Here is a 25,067-nt window from a genome sequence, read left to right on the forward strand (position 1 = left end):
GCATATGGGTGACAATAGTGCTCCGTGCAAATTTTTCTCCTGAAAAGTGCTCTGTGACTCAAAACGTTTGGGAACTGCTGGGTCTGAGTGTGGTGCTGATAATGCCAAGGTTTCAGGTTCAATCCCCAGATGGGACAGTTGCAAATTCCTGCATTGCAGGGAGTTGGACTAGGTGAGCCTTAGGCAGTGGTGTAGCGTGGGTTGTCAGCACCCGGGGCAAGGCAAGTAATTTGCGCCCCCTAACCCATGGATTTGTGCCCCCTAACCCTAACCCCCAGATGTTGCACCCGGTGCGGCCGGCCCCCCCTGCATCCCCCACGCTACGCCACTGGCCTCAGGGTCCCTTCCAACTCTACAAATATATGATTCTATGAATTGACTGGTGCAGATTTGTTTGCTAGCTTTCCCTGTGGCAAAGAGAAAGCTTGCTATAAGAATGTAAGACAAGCCTGCTGGATCAGGCCAATGGTCCATCTAATTCGGCATCCTGATTGCACAGTGACCAACCTGATACCTATGGGAAGCCCAGAAACAGGATTGGACCATGAACAAACTTTGCCCTCTTGTGGTTTCCAGCAACTGGTATCTAGAACCACTACTGTCTCCAACTGTGGAGGCAAAGCATAGTCATCATGGCTAGTAGTCATCAATATCCTTTTCCTCCATTAATCTGTCTGTCAGGTGTGCGGGCTCTGTGACCAATAGGATTCTGCAGGACTGGGGCCTTCCTAGGTTTGTTCTGAAGAGGCAAGGCGCAGCCATAGCAAACTGTCACGGTCCGGTTCACGGGTGATCAAAGTCCCCGCTGGGGACGTTGGGACCGTGGGCAAGATGGCGGGGTGGAAGCAGGAACAGGAGTCCAGAAGCCAGGAGTCAGAAAGTCAAGAGTCCGTGGTCTCAGATTCTGCCAGTCATTTCTGCCAGTTCCATATAGTCCATCACCTTCATCTGCCATGCTGACCTTATATCCCTTCCTGGCTCTTGCCACCAGGTGCTGTGAGTTACCAATCGGCCTCACCTGTGTGGCCGAGCCTCGCCTCTCCAGAACAAACTTAGGAAAGCCCCAGTCCTGCAGAGTCCTATTTGTTAAGTTGTAGGTGAACATATCAGACGACGCAGCGATTCTTCAAACAGCTCTTGTTTATTCACAGGCCAGAACAGAACTGAACTGAAGAGTTCAGGGAGCCTGCTTATATAGAGCTCCAGTACAATGTAACTGTAACAACTTTCTGTAACTATCCAATCACTGAATGTTACTTTCGATCCCTTATTTGCATATGTGGACCTGAACTATCTACAGTATCCCCCTGCTAGCCCAGGGTGAGAACTTCAGTACATAACATTATTGGTCACAGGGCCTGGCTCCTGCACGCACACCTGACACTGACTAATTTGTAAGGTTTCATTAATCTTACTGGTTTGCCCCTGGGAGTTGTTCAGGCCTCAGGAATTTGGTAAAATGACTTAGGTTGTGATCAACGCTGAACCAGAAACAAGCTGGCGAGGGATAAATTATGAATAATCTCGGTGAAACCAAAATAATAAACAGGTGTCAAGTCAAGCTAAGAGAGATAAATATTTGCCAACCCACACCCACACCCACCCAAAACAATGACACCAAGAATTAAAAGGAAATGCTCCTGACCTTAATTACAGTTTGATACTTCTGGATCCTGTTTATCGGTCTCTCTAGATAGTGCTGCAGAGGAAGCACTGGGGGCTGAGATGAGTCCGCAGAATATGTTCCCTCTATATATCGCTGTGCAAGGGAAAAAAACAATGGTCAAGATTTTTCAGGCTGTCAGAACTCATATCGCCATTTAAAAGTCTTGGCTGCTTTGCAAACATCTGGCAGGCAGAGAGCAAGAGAGAAAATGAATAAGATTAAATAGGTGTAAGCTTCAACAGAGAAACAGATATCTAATTTGAATTCAACTTTGTCCTTTCATATCCCTGTATATTTTTTTTATGCTATGCTGCAAGATTTGAAATTTTAAGCTTCTGTACTAATGTACTGATCAGTTGCAGTATGTATCTGACAGGGCCTTTGGTGTGAACAAAGAAACACAACAAGTTTACGGGCTTGTTGCAATAATGTGCAAGTGAAAATGAGCGTACACATAGGTCAGTGGTGTCCAAACTTTTTTTCAAAGAGGGCCAGATTTGATGAAGTGAAGGGCCGTGAGGGCCAACCAAAGTTGTTGTTGAGCTTTTTTTAGGATTTAAATTATTGAGGGTTTTTAGGATTTTTACCCCAGGAAATGAACTGCCACAGGAGCCAGATTACACCAACCGGCAGGCTAGATTAGGCCCCCAAAATGGACTTTGGACATGCTTGGCATAGGTGAAGAATCCAGGCAGGTTTCAATGCAAAGATTAGTTGTTGTTGTTGTTGTTTAGTCGTGTCCGACTCTTTGTGACCCCATGGACCAGAGCACGCCAGGCCCTCCTGTCTTCCACTGCCTCCCACAGTTTGGTCAAACTCATGCTGGTAGCTTCGAGAACACTGTCCCACCATCTCATCCTCTGTCGTCCCTTCTCCTTGTGCCCTCCATCTTTCCCAACATCAGGGTCTTTTCCAGGGAGTCTTCTCTTCTCATGAGGTGGCCAAAGTATTGGAGCCTCAGCTTCAGTGAGCTCCTTACAGTGAACACTCAGGGCTGATTTCCTTCAGAATGGATAGGTACTCAAACCTAATTCTGGTTTGAAGAATCACTTGCCTGACAATTAAATTAATCCACCGATACTGTTATAATAGAGTTGTGCAGTGAATGGAGTTAATAGTACTGGACATGGGACAGCTATCCCAGCCATGAAGCTGATTGGGGCTGAATAGGTCTACTGAACTACTCAAAAACATGACCCAGAAGTTAATCCCTATATATTCAACAGACGATACAATCAAATAGTCAACTGTGTTTCCCAGAGGGAATCGCATGTATTATAGTAGCCAGCAATATTTACCTTATAGAACTCCTGAACAGTTTTGCTGACGACGACAGATTCAGCCTGTATTCGGCCCACCAGGTACTGGATGTACCTGTCAAATTCCCCCTCGTTCTTGATGAAGCACATTGCCACGTCGTCATCAGTGTCACATTTCTGAAGCTCTGGGAAGAATGTCCTGTGGGCGAAAGGGTCATGAAAGGCGGAAGGCCAAGGCCATAACAACCAAACTCTGGTTGGAATCATCCCAACCGACAGAATACACACAGGTGTTTTTTTATTCACTAACAAAATTTATTCACTAACAAAATACTATTCTGCTTTTATTTCCAAAAGAAAACTCAAAGCAGCTAACCACAAGTGGAAACAAAAGTTACAATATTCATAAAAATCCAGCCTTAAACTAACAGTACACAAGAACGTAAGAAAAACCTGGCTGGTGGATCAGGCGAAAGATCCATGTAGTCCAGAATCCTGTTCCTACAGCGGCCAACCATATGCCTACAAGTAGGACCTGGGCACATAGGAGCCAACTCCTAGGGGCAGAGGGGCCTTCACTCCCTCCCCCAATAAAATATTTGAGGAGCCAGGGCCCCCCAAAAGGTTGATGGCCATTGCCATTAAATGGTGTGTGTGCACCGTGTCATGTGATCAATTATACAGGGTGGGGCTTACTTGCCCCCCCCATATTTTATTCAAGTTGGCACCACCGCTTGAGCACAACTGCACTGAGCCACAATGTGCTGGTTCCAAGGGTTAACCGTGCGGCGAGGTCTGAGTCCAGTCCGAGGTCGAGGGTGCAGTATGGAGGCTGTCCGTCAAAGCTGTAGCGGGGTCCAAGGCAGGGATTCGGGTGAGGTCAGGAACTCTGGCAGACGAGCAGGACAGGGTGCAGGCAGGAACAGGCTACCAACAATGTTGCTCCCGCAACCTGGGACTGGGGCTGGCTGGCTTTTATCTGCCCCGAGGCACAGGGCAGCCCCGGTCCACGGGTGACTCGCCTCTCCTGGCCTGGAGGCGAGCCCTCCTCCTGCGGGAACTTACTTCCCTCCACCTCTCTGCCCTGAGCCTCTGCAGCTCAGGAGAGGCTGGAGGGTTACCGGACCCAGAGGCAACCTCAGCTTCCCCTGACGGGGCTGAGAGTGGAGCTCCTGCAGGCAATGGGCCCTCCATCACCTCAGGAGCCAGAGCGGATTCATCTGGTGCCTGCACCTGAGGATCCAGCACAGGTGAGGACCCTTCAGGCTCATGCCCCAGCCCCGGCTCAGCTGGTTCTGGAGGCGGGGACTCCTGTGCAGGCTGGGATCCCTCAGGTTCAGCCTCTGAGTCCGAATCCCAGGCCATCACACACAAAAGTTTCTTTCACTCCCCTCCAACATAGCGATGGATAAAACACTTTGCTTGGCTGGAAAGCTTGGACCCCGAGTGGTTTTCTGTTGGTCCAGCTGCTTGCCCCAGAGAAAATGCACTCTTTACCACTCTTCACCTCTGAATCAGAGCAAACATCAACCCATAGAAAACCCAATTGACGTTTGCTCCAATTCAGCAGTAAAAAGCGAGTTTTCCTGGGGGGAGGCAGCTGGACAAGCAGAAGTGTGGAAGAACCCATAGTCTAGTCAGCCTCCACCAGAAGCCTGCCTTAAAAAGCCAAGTCTTCACAGAGCAATAAAAACAGAGAAGGAAGCTGGAGGGTTTCACAGGAAAGACTCCCATCACTGTACTGATTTGGTTTTTTAAAAATCATATGTAGCATTTCCCTGAGTCTCCAAATTGCCTCCTCCCAAAGTGGCTGGTCCTCTAGAAAAAGGCCTCTCAGTTCAGACCTTCACTGCTAGCTGGGCCTCTATCTCACTGACCATGCCGTTCCCCCAGTTATACGTACATGGAATGGAAGTGGGTAATGTCGGTGATGTTCCTGAAGATGATGAGCTTCTGACTGGAAAGAGCCACAGGGACGACAGGGCAGGTCTCGGTGAACTGAATGTGGTGTGTCTGGAGGAACTCTAGGTCCTTGACAAACTCCTCCTCAGTGTTCAGCAAGTCTTGAATAATGAGGCTGGTGGAAAGAGAAAATAGGTCAATACATTAGTAGCTCCAGTTCCAGCCCATAAAATGGTGCCTTCTACTATAACTAACATCTGGGAAGGAGAGTTGGCAGGAAACTGGTGTGGTGCCCCAGTCTGGATTGAGAGCACAATCTGGGTTGTATCCAGCACTAGCCAGAGTAGACCCATTGAAATTAATGGGCATGACTGGTTTAGGTCCATTCATTTCAATGGGTATTAGAACTTAGTTGGACACAGCCCTCTGGAATGGCTCCAAGACTGGTTTTTAATTCAGAATAAAAGTGGAGAGTTCATGGATAACAGCCCCACCCGTAGGGACAAATGGAATTGGACCTCTCTTACAGGAAGGAGCTTCGTGAAGTACCCACCTCAGCTTCTTTTTATATTCATCCTCTGAAACTGATTCTCCATGGAACTCTGGAACCTCTGGAATGCCCCACTCAGCAGACAGCTAAAAATAATAAAGGGAATAAAATTTAAGATCTGGTCATTTCTGCATCTACTAGTTCTCCTCTCTTCCTCCGATAGTCCAACACCATATCACCCTTCCTTCTCAAAGAGGTTGGGGTGATGTACAATACAGTCAGATAAATTGTTTACACAACTTTGGCTTAGAATCATAGAATCATAGAATCATAGAGTTGGTAGAGACCACAAGGGCCATCGAGTCCAACCCCCTGGCAAGCAGGAAACACCATCAGAGCACTCCTGACATATGGTTGTCAAGCCTCTGCTTAAAGACCTCCAAAGTAGGAGACTCCACCACACTCCTTGGCAGCAGATTCCACTGTCGAACAGCTCTTACTGTCAGGAAGTTCTTCCTAATGTTTAGGTGGAATCTTCTTTCTTGTAGTTTGGATCCATTGCTCCGTGTCCATTTTCTGGAGCAGCAGAAAACAACCTTTCTCCCTCCTCTATGTGACATCCTTTTATATATTTGAACATGGCTATCATATCACCCCTTAACCTCCTCTTCTCCAGGCTAAACATGCCCAGCTCCCTTAGCCGTTCCGCATAAGGCATCATTTCCAGGCCTTTGACCATTTTGGTTGCCCTCCTCTGGACACGTTCCAGTTTGTCAGTGTCCTTCTTGAACTGTGGTGCCCAGAACTGGACACAGTACTCCAGGTGTGGTCTGACCAGAGCAGAATACAGTGGCACTATTACTTCCCTTGATCTAGATGCTATACTCCTATTGATGAGGCCCAGAATAGCATTGGCCTTTTTAGCTGCCGCGTCACACTGTTGGCTCATGTCAAGTTTGTGGTCAACCAAGACTCCTAGATCCTTTGTCTGCATGTCCCTGAGGAAATCTCAAGCAAAAGGAATCTGATGTTGGAGAACCCAAACATGGATGCTTCTCACCTTTAACCTCTTATCCAGATAGGCAGGAGAAACCCAACCTTGCCTGGATGGGTTGGACTTGGTGGGCTTAGTCCTCACTAGCCATTTCAGAGGATGAGCCGAATCCAGGACTTCCACGTATTGTCCTTCCTTCAGGCTGATGGTTTCACGATCAGCACCCATGGGCAGGTAGTCTGCTGTAACCATGTAGATGTCAAAAATCTGTAGGAAGACAGTATATATTTCAGTATATATTTTTATAGGAAAAGGACACCAATTTGCAGAAAGCCTACTTGATATTCAGATCACATCCACACCATACATTTAAACTACATGGCTCCCGCTCCCCCCGCCAAAAAGTCCTGGGAACTATAGTTTGCCCTCCACAGGGCTACAGTTCTCAGCACCTTTTACAAACTACAGGTGCCAGGATTTTTGGGGAGAAGCCATGTGCTATCAATGTGCAGTATTGATGTGACGTTAGAGAGACTGACTGCCACAACCAACTGCTTCTAGCTGCATCTAGAATTACAGAGAGCCTCAGTTTGGTCTACTGGACTCAGCAATTGATTAAATCCCACCCAGGCAAGGATTGGCTAGATTAGTGGTTCCCAACCTTTTCCCTCAACTGAAAATTACTGGTTCCAGTAGTAGATAGGTAGTCGTGTTGGTCTGCCATAGTCAAAATAAAAAAATTCCTTCCAGTAGCACCTTAAAGACCAACTAAGTTAGTTCTTGGTATGAGCTTTCGTGTGCATGCACACTTCTTCAGATACACTGAAACAGAAGTTGCCAGATCCTTCTATATAGTGAGAAGGTGGGGAGGGGTGTTACTCAGAAGGGTGGTGGAAATGGGAGATAGGCAGATAGCTGAGAGAGCCTGTTGACGACTCTTAACGACTGTAATAGTTGCGATACATTGCAACTAACGACTGCGATACATTGCAAAGATAACGACTGCGATACATTGACGATATTTTTATCATCTGGACACATGGTCAACAGACCCTGGACACCTTTCACCAGAAATTTAATGATTTTCACCCCACAATCAACCTTACAATGAATCAATCTATGCAAGAAATACATTTTTTGGACACTACTATAAAAATACAGGATGGGCGCATAGACACCACCTTATACCGCAAACCAACTGACCGACAAACATATCTACATGCCTCTAGCTACCATCCCAAACATACCAAACAGTCCATTGTATATAGCCAGGCACTACGTTACAGCCGCATCTGTTCCAATTCTACAGACAGAGACTCTCACCTAAGAGATCTACAGCAAACCTTCTCAGAACTAAAATACCCAGCAGATGAAGTTAGACAACAGATCAACAGAGCCAGACTGATACCCAGAGAGAACTTGCTGCAAGACAGACCCAAAAAAGAAAATAACAGAACACCTCTAGTCATCACATACAGCTCCCAAGTTAAAACAGTACAACGCATCATCAGAGATCTACAACCTCTCCTGGACAATGACAGTTCTCTTTCTCAAGCTCTGGGAGGAAGACCTTTCATTGCCTACAGACAGCCACCCAATCTTAAACAACTCCTAACCCACAATAATACTACAACCAGACTTAACACAGACACTGGCACCAGAGCCTGCAATAAACCCAGATGCCAACTTTGCTGCCACATACACCCGGACAACACCATTACTGGCCCCAACAACATCACACATACCATCTCGGGACTATTTAATTGCTCATCGTCTAACATTGTGTATGCCATCAAATGCCAACAGTGTCCTTCAGCTCTCTATATTGGACAAACAGGCCAAACCTTACGCCAAAGAATAAACGGACATAAATCTGACATCAAGAATCACAAAACAGAGAAACCAGTAGGAGAACACTTCAATCTCCCAGGACATTCTATACAAGATCTCAAAGTAGCTGTTTTACTACAAAGGAATTTCAGAAATAGACTGGAAAGAGAAGCTGCTGAATTACAACTCATTACCAAACTTAAAACCATGAAAAGACCTGGGCTGAACAAAGACATTGGATTCTTATCTCACTATACATGACTAAACCATTTCTCACCTTCTCACCCCTTGCCTTTTCCTGTAAGACCTATTACAGTCGTTAAGAGTCGTCAACAGGCTCTCTCAGCTATCTGCCTATCTCCCATTTCCACCACCCTTCTGAGTAACACCCCTCCCCACCTTCTCACTATATAGAAAGATCTGGCAACTTCTGTTTCAGTGTATCTGAAGAAGTGTGCATGCACACGAAAGCTCATACCAAGAACTAACTTAGTTGGTCTTTAAGGTGCTACTGGAAGGAATTTTTTTATTTTGAAAATTACTGGTGGTCTTTGTGGACCACATCAATGTTTCTGCTTGTTGCAGCAATGTGCAGCGCTAGATGCTGTAAAAAATAAGTAGGAACATTTAATACAAACCCTTCCACTAGATGGTAATTTGGCTAATCCCAAATTTGCTTTTACTGGAATGAAATACATGGCAGTGCGAGAGGGTTACCAAAAGCAATAGTGGTCTGAATGTCCATAGGCTGCCTACTTCTAGTCAAAATGGTATCTATCTTCCAGCCCCAGATCAACATCACCTAAAATTTTACACTAGAGTTACTATCTTATGATAGGGAGCTCTTTCTATTGTGAATCAATTTTCATCTCAAACGTACTCCATCCAATCAGTTTCTCAAGCCCAAAATCAGTCTTCCAAATTACCTCAAGGAATGAAGAACACACTTTTATGAACAGGTGGTAGAAAGTCTGTACTAGGAATGTACACCTGTAAGGCAAACTGGCTTCATTTGGGATTAGTGGGGAAGAAGAAGAAGAGGAAGAAGAGTTTGGATTTGACATCCCGCTTTATCAATAGCGAAAGGAGTCTCAAAGCGGTTAACAATCTCCTTTCCCTTCCTCCCCCACAACAAACACTCTGTGAGGTGAGCGGGGCTGAGAGACTTCAGAGAAGTGTGACTGGCCCAAGGTCACCCAGCAGCTGCATGTGGAGGAGCGGAGACGCGAACCCGGTTCCCCAGATTACGAGTCTACCGCTCTTAACCACTACACCACATTTGGTTGACCCATTATATTATTCCTGTGGAGCAGTCAAAGGGTCTCAGCTCTCTGGGCCCAACACCAATTGCAATGCTAGTTTGAGATACAATGCTGTAGTTGCCTTTTTATATTCTGGGGAACTCATGGAATGTTCTGTGCTGAATCACTCTTCCTTGGGCATTGATACGGAACGGGGGGGGGCAATGTCTTCTTCACTACAATATATTTGCTCAATTTCTCTAGGACTCCATCACCCCTCCCCTGTCCTCCATAATCTCTCAAGTAATCCTGTCAAAATCACTCTGCCAAACCTTTCCTTCCCCAAAGCGGCAGGTCACGTAGGCAGGAACTTCTTAATCCACCCAGATCGTTTTGTCAAACCTTTCCTCTAGGCAATATTAAGTGGCAGACGATGCATACCTCTGACCCATTGTCTTGCCACCACCGGTACTCAATACATGTGTATCTATGTATATTTCCCGCTCCGCATGTTCCCCCTCCCTCATCCGAAATGTTAATTAATGTAACCCCACCTTTTCATAATGTATTCATGACGTGTAAATTATATTCATGATGTAACTTGTGAAACCCAACCTTCCCATAATGTATTCATGACGTTTCACACACTGTATTCTGGGATATGGAGGGAAATTTCAAAAGTTCATGTCACCCCTTTCTCGCGGTTCAATCTCGCCTTGAACCTATTGCGCAATAAACTTGGATCTTCTGCAGTTTGCTCCTGCGTCTGGCTGAGCTCATTTTCTTCCGCAGGGACCCACGGACTTAGTCCGATGAGCTGGGTGGCAGAGTAACCCCGCACCCAGATTTTTCCGTAACAGTTGGCGCCCAACGTGGGGCTTGCGGTTCTCCCAAGCTGCTGACTGGGGGCCCCGAAATCTTCAGCCGGCTCCGGGCCATTTTGCCTGGGAAGATCCTTTTGGACCCCCAGCCATCTTCTGGGCGGTAATCAAAAGCCCTAGGAGTTCAGCCGGGGAGCAAACGAGGGATCCAGCCGGCTTATTCATCGATCCCGGGATCATCATAGAAGACGCGTGAGTATAAGGAAAAAGGAAAATCCAGTGCACTGGTGGGAAGGGGGTGGAATCTCCTGGCAACTGAATTCTCTGCCCTCCTCTCTATCGCTCCTTCTTGCCTTTCTCTTGGTCCGGTTAGTGAGAGAGACTGTGGACCGCTGCTCAACCCGAAAGGGGGGTTCTGAGCCCTATCTCTTTTCCTTTAAATCTCCAGCCAGCCGCACCAATTGGGAGCCCGAAAGTAAGACGGAGAGACCCGACTTGAAAGATAGCCGACTCCCCGCAACGGGCATCCCAGTTGAAAGCAAGGGGTTGGAGCTCTCTTTCCGAACTTCCCGAGCGCCCTTACCGAGGGGGCAGGAAGGGGTCTGGCTTTACTATCACCAATCCCAGCCGCACTGGTCGGTGCCACGTAACACGTGTATCGTGCGTGAGCCCGCTTCCAAAAGCAAGGGGGATTTTCAGTTCGAAATTCTATCCAGGGACCACCCGATCTGGCACTGCATGGCGCGGGCGTCCAGTAGGGCCCCTTTTCCTGAGATGTGACGATAGGTAGGAGGTTGCCAGGAGGGATAGCCCATGAGGAATTGGGCAGGACCGGCAGAGTGGAAAGAGACCCCAGGTTATAGGAAATAAGGAAATAAGGAAATAAGGAAATAAGGAAATAGGAAATAAGGAAATAGGAAAGGGAACGCAAGGAACCGGATAGCTAGAGCTCTCTAAAACCCACTAAGGAAGTTGCCAGGCAACTAGAAGCCCCTTCTCCTCTTTACTATACGTCCCTGTACTAAGCATACCAAACCCCTAGACATACCAATCCTAATCCACCCCTCTCTTTCCCCCTTCTCTATCCCAGACACCCCCCCAAAAAAAAGGGAAAAGCAAAAAAAAGCAACAACAGCAACGCATGCATCTATAAAGGGGTACCCAGTCAACCAAGCGTTGTGAGCCCTACCAGTTTGATTAACTGGTGGTGTGTTTGAAGAGGCAAGGAGGCTCATAAAACCATGTGGGACCTGCCTACTAATTTCACTTAATGAAGCCAAAGGTAGTGGCCCAACTCCTTGCAATAACCAACTAAAGGATGAGAATATATATGTTTACATGTTGTCTGTTATGTGTGTTGTCTGTTAATACATATATGAGAATATGTATGTTTACATGTTGTCTGTTATGTGTGTTGTCTGTTCCTTCTGTCTCTGGCAGACTGCCTTTCTTAAGTGTGCATAGTTTAAACTGCAAGCTTGCTTCAAAATTTTAAATCTAAGGAAGCCATGCTGCGCCTTATCGATCTTAAACAAAACAAAATGGAGAATGGAGTGTGCAAATGTTTGTTATTTGAGAGAGGCTCTAAAAGAGAGTTTCCCTCCCAAGTGGTGAAATCCTGTATACTTGCTACTTGTGTTCTGAAATGAGGATTACCCCACCTCTTTCTTCTAGTTTTAAGTGAGGAGGGTAATTTTAAGTCTAATGGTAAATGATGTTTTGTTGTAACTTTTGAGTTTGTAAGTAACCTAATGTTTCTGCTGCAGAAGCCTAGTTGAGCCAATTGCTCTCTCAAGCTAAAATGCAGTGTATGTATTTCATTAAGCATATGCCTATGAAAGCATGATGTTCCTTCTAAGAAAATATGTGAGTCCAGTTTTAACTTTGATTTGGTTGGACAGAATAGTTATTGTAAGGCTCCTGATATCAGTCTCTATAAGACTTCATGGCCTCTTTTGTTAGAAAATGCCCCCCTCCCCCTTGTTTCACTCTGCCTCTTTCAGTTGTTTTCTCCCTTCTTACTTCTGTGCCAGGTAAATTTACTCCTGAGTAAGCTTCCTTTAAAGGAAACTGCAAAGAGGGAAGGGGGCAACATTTGTGTATCCCCTAAAAAAAAAAAATCAAATCTAGGGCTGCTTTAACTGTTCACTTCGGTCTTCCTTAAATACCATTTCAAACTCACACAAACTATCTCAAGATCTGCAAAAAGGGTTCTGTGTAAAGTTATGTACTTTTATTTTCCTCTTCCTTAGTACATGATATGAGCATAGATGTTTCCTTTCCCAGCTGTAAATCTGTACTTAAATGTGTATGTCTCTTTGGTAGTACAAATCTTGCTGTGAGATCTTGTTGTGAACCCTATATTTTGGAGGGTTGGACTAGATGACCCCAGGGTCCCTTTCAACTCTCCCAGTTTGTGGCTGTGTGGAAGGCCATGTGTCTGCAAGCATTGGAGGGTAATTCTTAAATTCTGGTGTGGTGATGGAGTTGAAATTCAACCTAGCTTTGCTCTTTAGTTTTAAAAGGTGTGAGATGAAGCCATGATGTTTTGAAGCACAACTGGTAACATCAAGCATTTGGGTGATTACAGTGTTTATCATTTTGTCTACTATTTAAAAATCAGACTTCAAAGTCAACTCAAAGTTTCAGCACATACGAATACATAGGCGCCTTGACCATCCATCCTGTAAATAAAGGGCAGTAAAATTTGTCTGCAAATGGTAAGGCTGAAATGACTGAGAATGTTAAAAAAAAATAAAAATCCTATGAATTCTAACTCTGGCCATTTTTACTCATAAATAAGAGAGCGGTTGATTGTTCCGCGAATGGCCAGAGGGATATTAGCCCTTTCCTGTACATAAAGGAAGCAGTCTCTTTTGCTTGGGCTGAAATTGCTAGTTTTGGTGAATACTTAAATTGCTGAGTTTCTCTTTTTTTGTTTAAAATCAAACCCTATTTTCAAAATCTACTCCTTACCCTTCCCTTCCCTTATTCAAATGTTAATTTAGCCAAAGGATGCAACATTTTCAATAGTATAAAACGTTTCCTGAGACATGAACTCTGCACATGCACAGAGGCTAGATCAGCTAAAGAAGAGAGAGAGAGGAAGGGGGGAACTGTAAGGGGGGAGAGGAGGTTTCTTCGAGAACTGCAGAGAGAAATTTATCCAAATGCAAAAACTTGGAACCATTGAGGGAAATCACCCTAAATGTTTCTTTGCTCCAGGGGCTACGTAAGACAAAAGGCTTAAAAAAACCCCACACAAAACAAAACAAAAAAAACTAGCCCATCAAAAGTCAAGAGCTTTCCAGGTTCCAAATCTTAACATGCCAAATTCTTTTCACAGGTAAATATCAAAGCATTCCCCCCCTCAATGGGAATTTTAGGAACAGCATTTCCTGACAGGCTTCTCACATGAAATAATTTTCCCTTTTAACAGGATATGTGAACCCCGATAACAAAGTGTTTGTCCCTTTTTCCTCCCACAGCAACTTTCTTTCTGTTCTGTGAAACAAGTCTGAATCCCTGCTAGTGACTTCCATCTCTTTGTGGCTTTGACACTCTTTTAAGTTACAGATAATCTGTTTTCATTTATTTAATCCGTTTCTCCATGATGTCTATGAAGTTAATCGAAGCACAACCAAACATTGTTTGTGGAATGGTACTTGTTTACCTTCGGCCTGAGCATTTCTTATTAATTCTGTCATTTTGGCTAGTGCAAGGTACCCGCACAACTTTAAATTGCCATTCATTTTTCTTGGTATTAACTCATTTCCCAGTATTCCGCTATTAACATTACAGCTGATGTTGTCACGTCATTTGGGATGTTAAAATGCCAAAACAGATTACTTCAGGTTACTTCAAGTTTCTTATTAATTGCGTGTCTTAGCATTTATTTACTTTTGGTTCCTCATAGGTAATTTTGTGTGTGTGTGTTCTACTTTGGGGACATGTTCATCACATGTTGAAAGTCAGTTTCATGAAGTTCTTTTATCAGATAGCACATGGTGAATTTAAAGTCCCCCCCCCCATGGTTTTCCCATTTTTTCAGTCTAGTAGTAATCTGCGTGGTTTTGATAATATATTTAATAATAATTCTTTTCTAAATCTGATGTCTTTGTGTCAAGTTTGTTTCCGTAACAGGCATGCATCCAGTTCACTTATGCAAATAGTATACCTCTCCCCTTGCATCCCCCTCATCTGATTCAGAGGAAGACTCCTGAGCAGTTGAGGAAGGCCTGGACCTGCCGTGTCGTGGGGATGGAGATGGCGTTTTTGATTCATCGTCACTGTCGGCTCCAGGTACTTGAAGTGTGGCTGAAGTGGAAACATGAACAATTAAAATACACTCCTAGCAAATAATTGCTTTGTTTTGTGAAAAAGCGTGCTTCTGTTCATTCATTTAATTTATACCCTACTTCCGAAGTCCTCAAGGGAACATGCACTATAAAGCAATCAAATGCCTTTAAATCAATTAAAAACCCCAAACTAGCCACAGTGAAATCAAATCCAGAAACAGCAACATAAAGACTAGTCTAAATCTTCCAGTCTGAATACTTGGCTGATGTTGGATGTGACTGTTAATTACTGTTGTGACTAGTCCCAACCTCCTCTTTCCTAAATGCCAATTCTGAGATTTCCACACTAGCATTTTGAAATTTGCGTAGGAAAGTGTCTGAAAAAGGTCCAGTGGGACGCCTTTGATAGGGACCAATAAACATGAGCTAGTCTGGCATGTATGCTTCTGTCTCAGACTGAAAACTGACTGTCAACATGCTCAGACAAGCTGTTACCTTGACTAATCTTTGCAGATACCATTTCTGTGATCTGCGATGTCAGTTTCTGGAGGAATTCCTCAGTCCCAACCTCAGCAAGTGAAATGTGGCTCCGACCAGCTTCACCTTCCATAAGTTCTCCTGTCAAAGAAGAGTGAGGTACTTAAGCCATAAAGTCATAAGAACATAGGAAGCTGTTTATACCCATCTCAATCAGTAGTGTCTGCTATAACTAGGGCTCAACAACTTTAACACCCACCCACCCTCCAAAAATAAGCTCAATAACCTTTTCTGGATTTTCACTTCTGGGAACCCTACCAATGAATGCCAGAGACTCTATAAAGGAGGGAAACAAACACAGACACAATTCATGATTGACATAAATGTGTGGCGAGTTCCTGCCCCCCCCCCCGAAATAAAGACACATGACACAGTTATTAAGGTTAATGGGCTAAATAAGGCCACAACTTATTACAGGTTACAGGTGATGAGTGGTATTGGCTTAGGCACTACCGAGAAGGCCCTCTGCCTGGTTCCCTGTAACTTGGCTTCTCGCAGTAAGGGAACCGCCAGAAGGCCCTCGGCGCTGGAGCTCAGTGTCCGGGCAGAACGATGGAGGTGGAGATGCTCCTTCAGGTATACTGGACTGAGGCCGTTTAGGGCTTTAAAGGTCAGCACCAACACTTTGAATTGTGCTCGGAAATGTACTGGGAGCCAGTGTTGGTCTTTCAAGACCGGTGTTATATGGTCTCAGCGGCCACTCCCAGTGTGAAAACATTTTTACCATCCTTCCCACCTTTTATGGCGTATTTTTCCTAAGACATCTGTACTTCAGTATAGATGCCAGGATACAAGATGTACAAGCCTTGCAAGAGGTATGAATGGTGCACAGGTGCATAAATCAAAGCAATCACTTCAAAATACTTGCAAGCAGGAATCAGAAAGGGTGGAGTCCTGCAGGGCGGTATTTTGAAATGAGAATCCCTATTTGAAAGGCATGAACACCCTCGCATGGTTGACATGATGCGTACACATTTAGTAGTTTAGTATCTGTTACCCTAAGTGTCACCAGTACAACTGACATGATGCCTTGCCTGACAGATACAATTCCTGGTTGAAGGGGAAGGTAGCTAGTTGCAGATTTAAAGCATGGTGTAGTGGGTATGAGTTACTCGTGCGTAAACTGGTGCCTTTCTCAGTTAATTTGCCTTGTAAAACTTTCTGACTGCGGAGCCCCTTCTCATGGTGGCTGCCTCAGTCACTGGCAGAATCCGTCAGTGGGCGTTTCTTGAACCTCTTCCAACATAAAAGTTGTTTGACACCCAGTCTCCTCCTCCTCTCACTGCGCGGAAGTCTTCTGCGCAGGGAGGGCGTGGGTAGTGGAGGACCTGGGCTCTCCTCACTCATGTCCAGTGAAGAGTCCTGGAGCCCTCTCTCCAATTCCCCCGTCTGCCTCTCTTTATCCCCGGTGTTGCGCTGATTGGCTTCCCCCTCTACTGAGCTGTCTCTCCCCTTGCTGCTGGGTCCTTCGCCAGCATCATCTGGGAGCCTCCCCTTCGCCTCTCGCTTCGATGTCAGTTCCCTGACACATGGGTAGGCAAACTAAGGCCCGGGGGTCGGATCTGGCCCAATCGCCTTCTAAATCCGGCCCGCGGACGGTCTGGGAATCAGCATGTTTTTACATGAGTAGAATGTGTCCTTTTATTTAAAATGCATCTCTGGGTTATTTGTGGGGCATAGGAATTTGTTCATTTATTTATTTATTTTTCAAAATATAGTCCGGCCCCCCACAAGGTCTGAGGGGCAGTGGACCAGCCCCCTGCTGAAAAAGTTTGCTGGCCCCTGATTTAAAGCAATGAATTTAATTTGAACGTGATCTGCATGAACCTGGCAACCCAAAAGCTTTAAACCAGCCTCTTCTCTCTTTTCCATTTATTCAGTGAAAAAACATTTATTTGATGAAGAAATCAAAGACTACAGCTGTAAACTATGTAATTCATATTAGAGAACATTATATGGAACAGCATACTGTGATCTACATTAGTAAAATTCTGAAGTTAAAGCACAGGCGAAACTTTTCATACCTTTTCTGCCTTCAGGAGGATGTACAGAAACCCCAACTCTAAGGAAGAGAAAAGGGAAGGTATAAATATATGAGAATTTATAAAGCGCTTAATAATAATAAAAAAGAAAGAAAATAATAAAAAAGAAATAAAAGAAAAAAGAAAAAAGTGTTTAACGGCTGCTTGAAAGGCTAGAATCAGGGTGCCTGCCTAATATTAATATAAGTGCAGCCACACTAAAAGTTCAACTCCTCACATAAATGGAGCAAATGTCATATAATACTTTTAAGACTACAAGTTCCATAGATTGAAGTGGTCGAGGAGGCATACAGAGGCCAGGCAATTTCAACTACACTGGTCCCAAGCCGTGGTAAAATTAAAAAAATCATAAAACATATATACCACATGATTGCCCTCCCCCCCAAAAAAACAAAATCCCTCAGAGTGGTTTGCAAAAAGAAGAAAACAATAAAATTATCAGTGAAAACGGTTTTTAAAAATCTGCTTAAAACATTCAGGAAAATAATAAAGCCAGTGATCAACTGAAAACAGATTAAAATGCAAACCAATACTCTATATTTCTGGGGAGGTTTCCCTGAAGAAAAATGTTTTTAGCAGGGGCCAAAAAGAGTGCAGTGAGTTCAATAGGCAGGGAGTTGCAAGGTGTGGGTTCTGCCACACCATCTTGACAGAGGGAAATGCATTTTAAAGGATACCAAAATTAGAATTCGGTAACTGAATAACACAAAGTTTTAAACATCGCCAATATCACTATGTGTTAACAAGAAATTTCAGACATTACCCATGTTCTTTCCTTTCCTTTTCTTCATACCTGCGACAAAAACAAAAAGGGAAGAAGGAGGTGAGGAGAAGAGGATCTCCAGTGAGTTTCCAGTCTGAAAATCTTAAGACGCGTTCAGTTTTTTTTCTAGTCTCTCTGTGCAGCATCCTAACCTCCAGCCACACATCCTCCCACTTACCCAAGTGATGTCATGATGGCCTCTGTCACCATCACACGTTCCTGTGTCAGAACCTCGGCCTCTTTCACTGCAAGGGAATGAATGACAGCAAACCTATCAGCAGGCGTGTCTCAGGCTGGGGAATATTTTTCATCCTTCCCAAGCTTTGTTGGGGTTATGGGTGAGGGAGATGTTGGAATTCAACTACCCTGCCTTGGCTCAAGTTAGATGTCACCATTTTAATTGAAAGCAATTTTCCCTTATAATGACGGGGTGCCCTGTAAGGTAAAGGTACGCCTGACTGTTAGGTCCAATTGCGGACGACTCTGGGGTTGTGGCGCTCATCTCACTCTATAAGCCGAGGGAGCCAGCGTTTGTCCAGACAGCTTCCAGATCATGTGGCCAGCATGACCAAGCCACTTCTGGCAAACCAGAGCAGCGCATGGAAACACCATTTACCTTCCTGCCAGAGTGGTACCTATTTATCTACTTGCACTTTGAGGTGCTTTCGAACTGCTAGGTTGGCAGGAGCAGGGACTGAGCAACGGGAGCTCACCCTGTCGCAGGGATTCAAACCGCCAACCTTCTGATCAGCCAGCCCTAGGCTCTGTGGTTTAGACCACAGTGCCACCCGCGTCCCATTGGGGATTGGGGTGGCCTGTATTGCTTCCCTATTTCCAGGCCTTTTGTGTTCAGTGTCCCCAGCAGGACCAGAACTGACTTCTTCTTGTTGGCATCTGTCTCAAGAGACAATGGAGAGAGCCTCCAGGGATGAAGTCGACGCACTGCATTAGCAGCACTGCAGTGACTTTCCAGGTGCTCAAGTCTGGCCAGTGTGTCTGCAGGTCCTGAGCCACCCAGACGACAAGACTCAGCCTGGCTGATGTGGTCCAAAGGAAAGTAGAGCAATACATTTGACACCAGCTTGGCTGCAGAAGTTGCTGGAAGGAGGTATACAAAGCGCCAGCCAACCGTCTTAGGGATTCCACTCCAGATGTGCGTAGGCCTTACTCCTTAACCTTTCTGTTGGTACTAAAGGGTTAAGCGGTAACAAGTCGCTCTAATCACTCAGCAGCTGGAAGTCATTAAGCATCCAGGAATGTGAGTTAGTTTGTATAGTCAGTTCACCCTTGTGTTTTCTCTCTCTCTCTCCCCCTCCCCCTTGACCTGACTCACAGACTCAGTTTGTGGCCATGGGCGTGTTTGCTAATATGAGTTAAGTTTAGAGTAAAGTTTTCTTTATGCCGGAGATAAAAGCATGTGTGCTTTATCGCCAGGGTTTTTCTTTTGTAAATAAAGTTTTTCTCCTGAGTTCCAAAGTGCTTGCTCCAGGATTCTTCATTGAAAGGTACTGACTCTCCTGCCTTCTTCAACCGCTGCACGAAATTCTCTGCTGAGATAAGATTTATGGCGTTGGAAGCGTACTGGGCGTTTACTTCACATTAAACTAATTAAAGTTTAATGGACACTTTCCTTCTCATGAACATGCATAGAACTTGCAGATAAACTAAGCACAGAGCTCTGGACTCTGGGCTGCTGTGATATCAAGTTCAGCTTCTGGCAAGGGAGAACTCGAAACCTCAGTAGAAGCTCATTTGCATAAGATTTTATCCTTCTTCCAAGAGCCTGTGACTTTTTCACAAGTTGGGGAAAGCACTATTGTTTTTATCTGTGGGGTGACGGGTAGTGTACATGCTCTGTACACATAAGTTGTATTTCCATGGCCACTGGTGACCACACAGAAACCCAGAGATTATGACTAGCGTGAAGCCAATTTTAATGAAACAGCCAGCACATATAAATATGGAAATAGAGAAGTTGGTGAAGCGCTTACCATCCAGAACTTCTAAGGAGGAGCTACAGATAGACTGCCCAGCTTGATTGGACGCAATGCAGGTGTAGTTTCCGCTGAACTCCTTCTTCACATCCAGCAGGATGAGACTATGGTGCATGTTGGAGCTGGCAAGTTTATAGCCTGGGGTGTCCGGCTTGATCCAAAGGATGTCTTCTCCATGGTACTCTTCCTTCAGCCAAGTCACTGAGGGTGGTGGACATCCTACAAAGGGGGGGAAATGAGGGTGCTGTTAGCGCATCATTTCTTCTGGTCTCCCAGATAACCTCCCTTCCCAAGTCCCGCCATTTGCGTAAAGTCTTTGCTTAGCACCCCAGTCTTCATCCACAATTCTGGAAACCTCACCTGGCCAGGACAGAGAAAAGATGGTCAGATTGACAGTTGCATGGCTGTTCTTAGTTGGTAAAGTGATTAGACTTGTTAATTCCGACCCTGAACAAGCCTCTGGCATGCTAATGAGCCATGCCACCCCCATACAATCTGCATTTTTAGACATATCCTAAAAACGGTGTTATTCAAACAAACCTTTGCAATATGAAATCCTTTTTACCAGCCAGTTTCTATTCATGTTTTGGCTGATGCTGTTACTGATTTTTCTTTCTTTATCTTATTGTAATTTTATGCACTGTATTCTTATGAAAGGGTGGTCTATAAATATTTCAACAAATTATTATTATTATTTATTAAATTTGTACACCACCCTTCATCCATAGACCTTAGGGTGGTTCACAGCCTAAAAATACATGGGGGGAAAATGCTGCACAGTTTTGTTGTTGTTGTTTAGTCGTTTAGTCGTGTCTGACTCTTCGTGACCCCATGGACCAGAGAATGCCAGGCACTTCTGTCTTCCACTGCCTCCCGCAGTTTAGTCAAACTCATGCTGGTAGCTTCGAGAACACTGTCCAACCATCTCGTCCTCTGTCGTCCCCTTCTCCTTGTGCCCTCCATCTTTCCCAACATCAGGGTCTTTTCCAGGGAGTCTTCTCTTCTCCTGAGGTGGCCAAAGTCTTGGAGCCTCAGCTTCAGGATCTGTCCTTCCAGTGAGCACTCAGGGCTGATTTCCTTCTGAATGGATAGGTTTGATCTTCTTGCAGTCCATGGGACTCTCAAGAGTCTCCTCCAGCACCATAATTCAAAAGCATCCATTCTTTGGTGATCAGCCTTCATTATGGTCCAGCTCTTGCACAGTCTTAATTCATTAAAATGAAACTACTCATATTAATCCCTTGCTAAAACATTGCCCCTTTCCCTCCCTTCCTTTTACCAGTGTCAAACTTTAGAGGCAGGATCCTTGGGGCAAGGACCTCTCTTTGTGCATGCTGGAAAGCAAAGCATGCATTGATTCCACTACAACCTTTGTCTCCCCTGGATAGGCAAATTCAATCATGGAGTAGGGTAGTTGGAGTAGAGAGAATGCCTCTAAGTTACCGTATTTCTTGCTCCATAACACTCACTTTTTTCCTCCTAGAAAGTAAGGGGAAATGTCTGTGCGTGTTATGGAGCGAATGCCTACAGATGGCGGGGGGATCTGCTGCAGTCGTGAGCAGAGGATCCATGGTTCCCTTTCCTTCCCTCCTCCATGGCTCTCTTTGAAACAACAAAGCGGGAGAAGAGCCGCTGAGTGGGGAGGAGAGAGGGACAGAGAGCCTGGTTACAAAGCACAGATCCACATGGATCCTCAGGATTTTTGCACAGGGTCACCCCAAATTCACCATCAGATCACATAGCATGTCCATGGCTACAGCTTGCACCAAAAAAATCACGCACCCACTGTTGCCTGGGTGGTGCAAAAACGTGGTTACAAAGCATGGATCCACATGGATCCTCAGGATTTTTGCATTGGTCTACCCCAAACTCACCGACAGACCACATGTCTGTGGCCACAGCATGAACCACAAAAATCATACATCCACTGTTTCGTTTAGAATATATATTTTTTCTTGTTTTCCTCCTCTAAAAACTAAGTGTGTGTTATGGTCGGGTGCGTGTTATAGAGCGAAAAATACGGGTAATTTACCTTCAACTTTCACTGAAAGGGTAATGCTAGCACCTTCCCTCACTTTTTTGTTGGTATATCGTTCCAGGAACCTTGGCGGCACCAGCTGCTCATGAACATCTGAAAATTAAGTTGTTCAGAGAGAAACATAAAAATGTGACGGGGCAATAGTCAGGTAGGACTAAGTTCCACAGAGCTGGGGCTGCTCTAGAGTTCACAGCTTTGAAAGGGCAGCCTCAGCGCCAGGGCAGCCAAGACCTTTGTTCCCACCAATTCCTCTTGTTTCTTGTCTCACCTCTTCTGGGTTTCTCTTCTTCCTCGCCAGGCCCTGCAAAATTGAAAGAACAGCAGCATCATCAGGTGATAGATCACGTGAGTCCACACCTGCCGTCCAAAATGGTATAGCAAGTGCTAGGCCTCAATTTCCACCAAAAGGGCTTTCATACTGTTGCTAATTTTAAGTGGGATTCGATCACATACCAGCAAATTCAGGCTGCACAATTATAGCTGGCTGAGAGGTCTTGTGCAAGAAGCCTGCTTCTGCAAAATATTGGCCTTTTTGTGATCAGGAGAGTGGCAGGAAAATGCACTGGAAAGTGTGGGGTCAACACTTGTTTGGACACAACATCACCCAACTTCTTCACAACCAAATCAGGATGAATGCTCGTTAAATAACCAACATTGTTTAATTTCCCTTTTGAAATATGGCAACCCTAGCCTGGAAGTGATCAACGTGTCTAACAAAGATGCTCATTTCTTTTTTTGGCACCACATTAGACATCCAGCAAACCCACCAAAGATTTGATGGGTTGTGTCCATCTGCTCTAAAGTTGGCATGGCCAACTTTTGAATTCTTGGATGGTAGGGCTGTTCTCTTCTTTAGAAAGAGATCCGTGAGTCCATTTTGCTACAAATTCAAAGCACTTCATAGGTGGTCAGATTCTTTAAATGGTCCCAGTTACCGATAAGGGTTCAAAGCAATAGGACACAAAGATTTGCATTACCTACAAAACCCAAAGAGAGGGAGTCCAATAAAATGTGGAAATTTTAGCTTCGGGGGGGGGGGATCCCCTTGTAGGAAAATTGTGGATCCACTTTTTACCAAACAAAAATTAAAATTAGAGTAGAGTTGAAGCTATTCACATTTTTTGGGAGGGTGGCCATTTCATATCAAAAAGACTTCCTTTATCCACTGATTTTTTTAAATGCGTGCCTTGAGAAAATGTCTACTTAATTCATTTTCATTGCCTTTGCCTGCTAGGGTCTTCATTCATCTTCATGACATCAACACACAGCCAAATCCAGTGGGCCATAGAGACTTGTTCCATGATTAGATGGCTCACCCTTGACTAAATTACAGGTGAAACTTGAAAAATTATAATATCGTGCTTGATTGGCCAGCAAACTCGCCTGACCTGAACCCCATAGAGAATCTATGGGGCATTGCCAAGAGAAAGATGAGAGACATGAGACCAAGCAATGCAGAAGAGCTGAAGGCTGATATTGAAGCATCCTGGTCTTCCATAACACCTCAGCAGTGCCACAGGCTGATAGCATCCATGCCACGCTGCACTGAGGCAGTAATTGATGCAAAAGGGGCCCAAACCAAGTACTGAGTACATATGCATGCTTCTGCTTCTCAGAGGTCCAATACTGCTCTATTTGCAATCCTTGTTTTGCTGATTTCATTTAATATGCTAATTTTCTATGATTGTTAATTTGGGGTTTTCATCAGCTGTATGCCATAATAATCACAACAAATAAAGGTTTGACATATCTATCTTTGCATGTCATGAGTCTATCTCATATATTAGTTTCACCTTGTAAGTTGAATTACTGAAATAAATGAACTTTTCCACGATATTCTAATTTTTCAAGTTTCACCTGCAGGTAGGAAGAAGATATGGCTACAAAGTGAAACCATGGCATTTAAGAAGGAGAATATTAGCAAAAAATAATGTGAGTGGGTTGTGGGAGACAAACTACTACCATACCATTTTGCTAATTTCTAGTTCAAAAATAAAACTAGCTATTTGGTGCACCTCCTACTAACATTTATCAATGTGCCCAGGAGCCAGAGAAATTGTTTTCCTAGTTAGGTATCCCTTGTTTTAATTTTAAATTTTGTTTTGCAGGCTGCTTGGTACTGGATAAGCAATATACCATGCTTTCGTTATTCTTGTTGAGAGCGGTAGGCCTCACACACACTTCTGGGCACAACATAAGCCACCATTTCAGCATCACACGGCTAACCTTTGACAAGCAACCTGGCCGCTGAATATGCTGAACCAGCCGAGTTCCTAATAAATACAGAATATTGACCAGCGTCCTGCTTTGTAACGTTGAGAATTTCAAGGGCATGAAACTCCCTCTTGTCTGTCTTCAAGAGTCGGTCTGATCCATGCAGCGGCTGACCATCTTTGAACCAGTAGAGGCGAGGCTGTGGGTAACCTATGCAGAATAAAGAAAGGTAGGAATAGATAAGGTACAGTGGTGCCTCGCAAGACGAAAAGAATCCGTTCTGTGATTCTCTTCGTCTAGCGGTTTTTTTCGTCTTGCAAAGCAAGCCCATTGAAGGATTAGCGCTATTAGTGGCTTTTAGAGGCTTTTAGCGGCTTATCTGCTTATCGGATCAGCTGATAAGCAGCTTAGCGGCTTAGAAAAAGGGGGAAGGGGGGGAACCAGCAGGAACTCGTAAGACATTGTCGTCTTGCGAAGCAAGCCCATAGGAGATTCGTTTTGCGAAGCACCTCCAAAAAGGAAAACTCTTTCGTCTAGCGAGTTTTCCGTCTTGTGAGGCATTCGTCTTGCGGGACACCACTGTATATCAAAAAGAAAAGTGAGAAGAGATTGGTTTAATTTCCTAGCCCCCATGCTTAGCTCTTTTGAACACACATGTACCCCTCCAAGGAAAGAGTAGCAACAATAGGCGCTATTCAGCTAAACAGATTTGCTCAATGTAAGGTTAAGCAAAATAGCTCCCCCTCCCCAAGCCCCTCCTTTAAAAAAAAAGTTTTTATTGGTTATTTTCACACAACAAATTATTTCAACAATTGTATTCCCCCCCCCATTTTCCCCTCCCACTCCCACATACCCCTCTCCCCCCTATGACTTCCCCCAGTTCCTCTTTCTGATTTATTTACATACATTGTTCTCTGCATGTTGTAAAAAATTCTATTTTTTCCATCTGTTATGTTAACGAATAAATTGTGCATGTTT

General features: G+C 44.6%; 1 protein-coding gene across 27 annotated transcripts in view; it reads right to left on the reverse strand.

Moving 5' to 3' along the window:
• Nucleotides 1-25,067, reverse strand: part of OBSCN (obscurin, cytoskeletal calmodulin and titin-interacting RhoGEF) — a 286,978-nt gene that overhangs the window by 83,276 nt on the left and 178,635 nt on the right. For all 27 annotated transcript variants that reach the window (XM_082192063.1, XM_082192069.1, XM_082192064.1 and 24 more), the window contains 14 exons: nucleotides 24,102-24,299; nucleotides 22,144-22,176; nucleotides 21,870-21,968; nucleotides 19,835-20,056; nucleotides 18,022-18,088; nucleotides 17,844-17,873; nucleotides 17,063-17,100; nucleotides 14,997-15,119; nucleotides 14,381-14,520; nucleotides 6,378-6,578; nucleotides 5,381-5,463; nucleotides 4,829-5,002; nucleotides 2,965-3,124; nucleotides 1,646-1,759 (listed from right to left, as the gene is read on the reverse strand). In XM_082192063.1, coding sequence (XP_082048189.1) covers nucleotides 1,646-1,759; nucleotides 2,965-3,124; nucleotides 4,829-5,002; nucleotides 5,381-5,463; nucleotides 6,378-6,578; nucleotides 14,381-14,520; nucleotides 14,997-15,119; nucleotides 17,063-17,100; nucleotides 17,844-17,873; nucleotides 18,022-18,088; nucleotides 19,835-20,056; nucleotides 21,870-21,968; nucleotides 22,144-22,176; nucleotides 24,102-24,299 — 1,682 coding nt within the window. The remainder of the gene's footprint in view (nucleotides 1-1,645; nucleotides 1,760-2,964; nucleotides 3,125-4,828; nucleotides 5,003-5,380; nucleotides 5,464-6,377; nucleotides 6,579-14,380; nucleotides 14,521-14,996; nucleotides 15,120-17,062; nucleotides 17,101-17,843; nucleotides 17,874-18,021; nucleotides 18,089-19,834; nucleotides 20,057-21,869; nucleotides 21,969-22,143; nucleotides 22,177-24,101; nucleotides 24,300-25,067) is intronic.

The sequence above is a fragment of the Podarcis vaucheri genome (assembly GCF_965113315.1).
Source record: "Podarcis vaucheri genome assembly, chromosome: 12".
Taxonomy (NCBI): Eukaryota; Metazoa; Chordata; class Lepidosauria; order Squamata; family Lacertidae; genus Podarcis; species Podarcis vaucheri.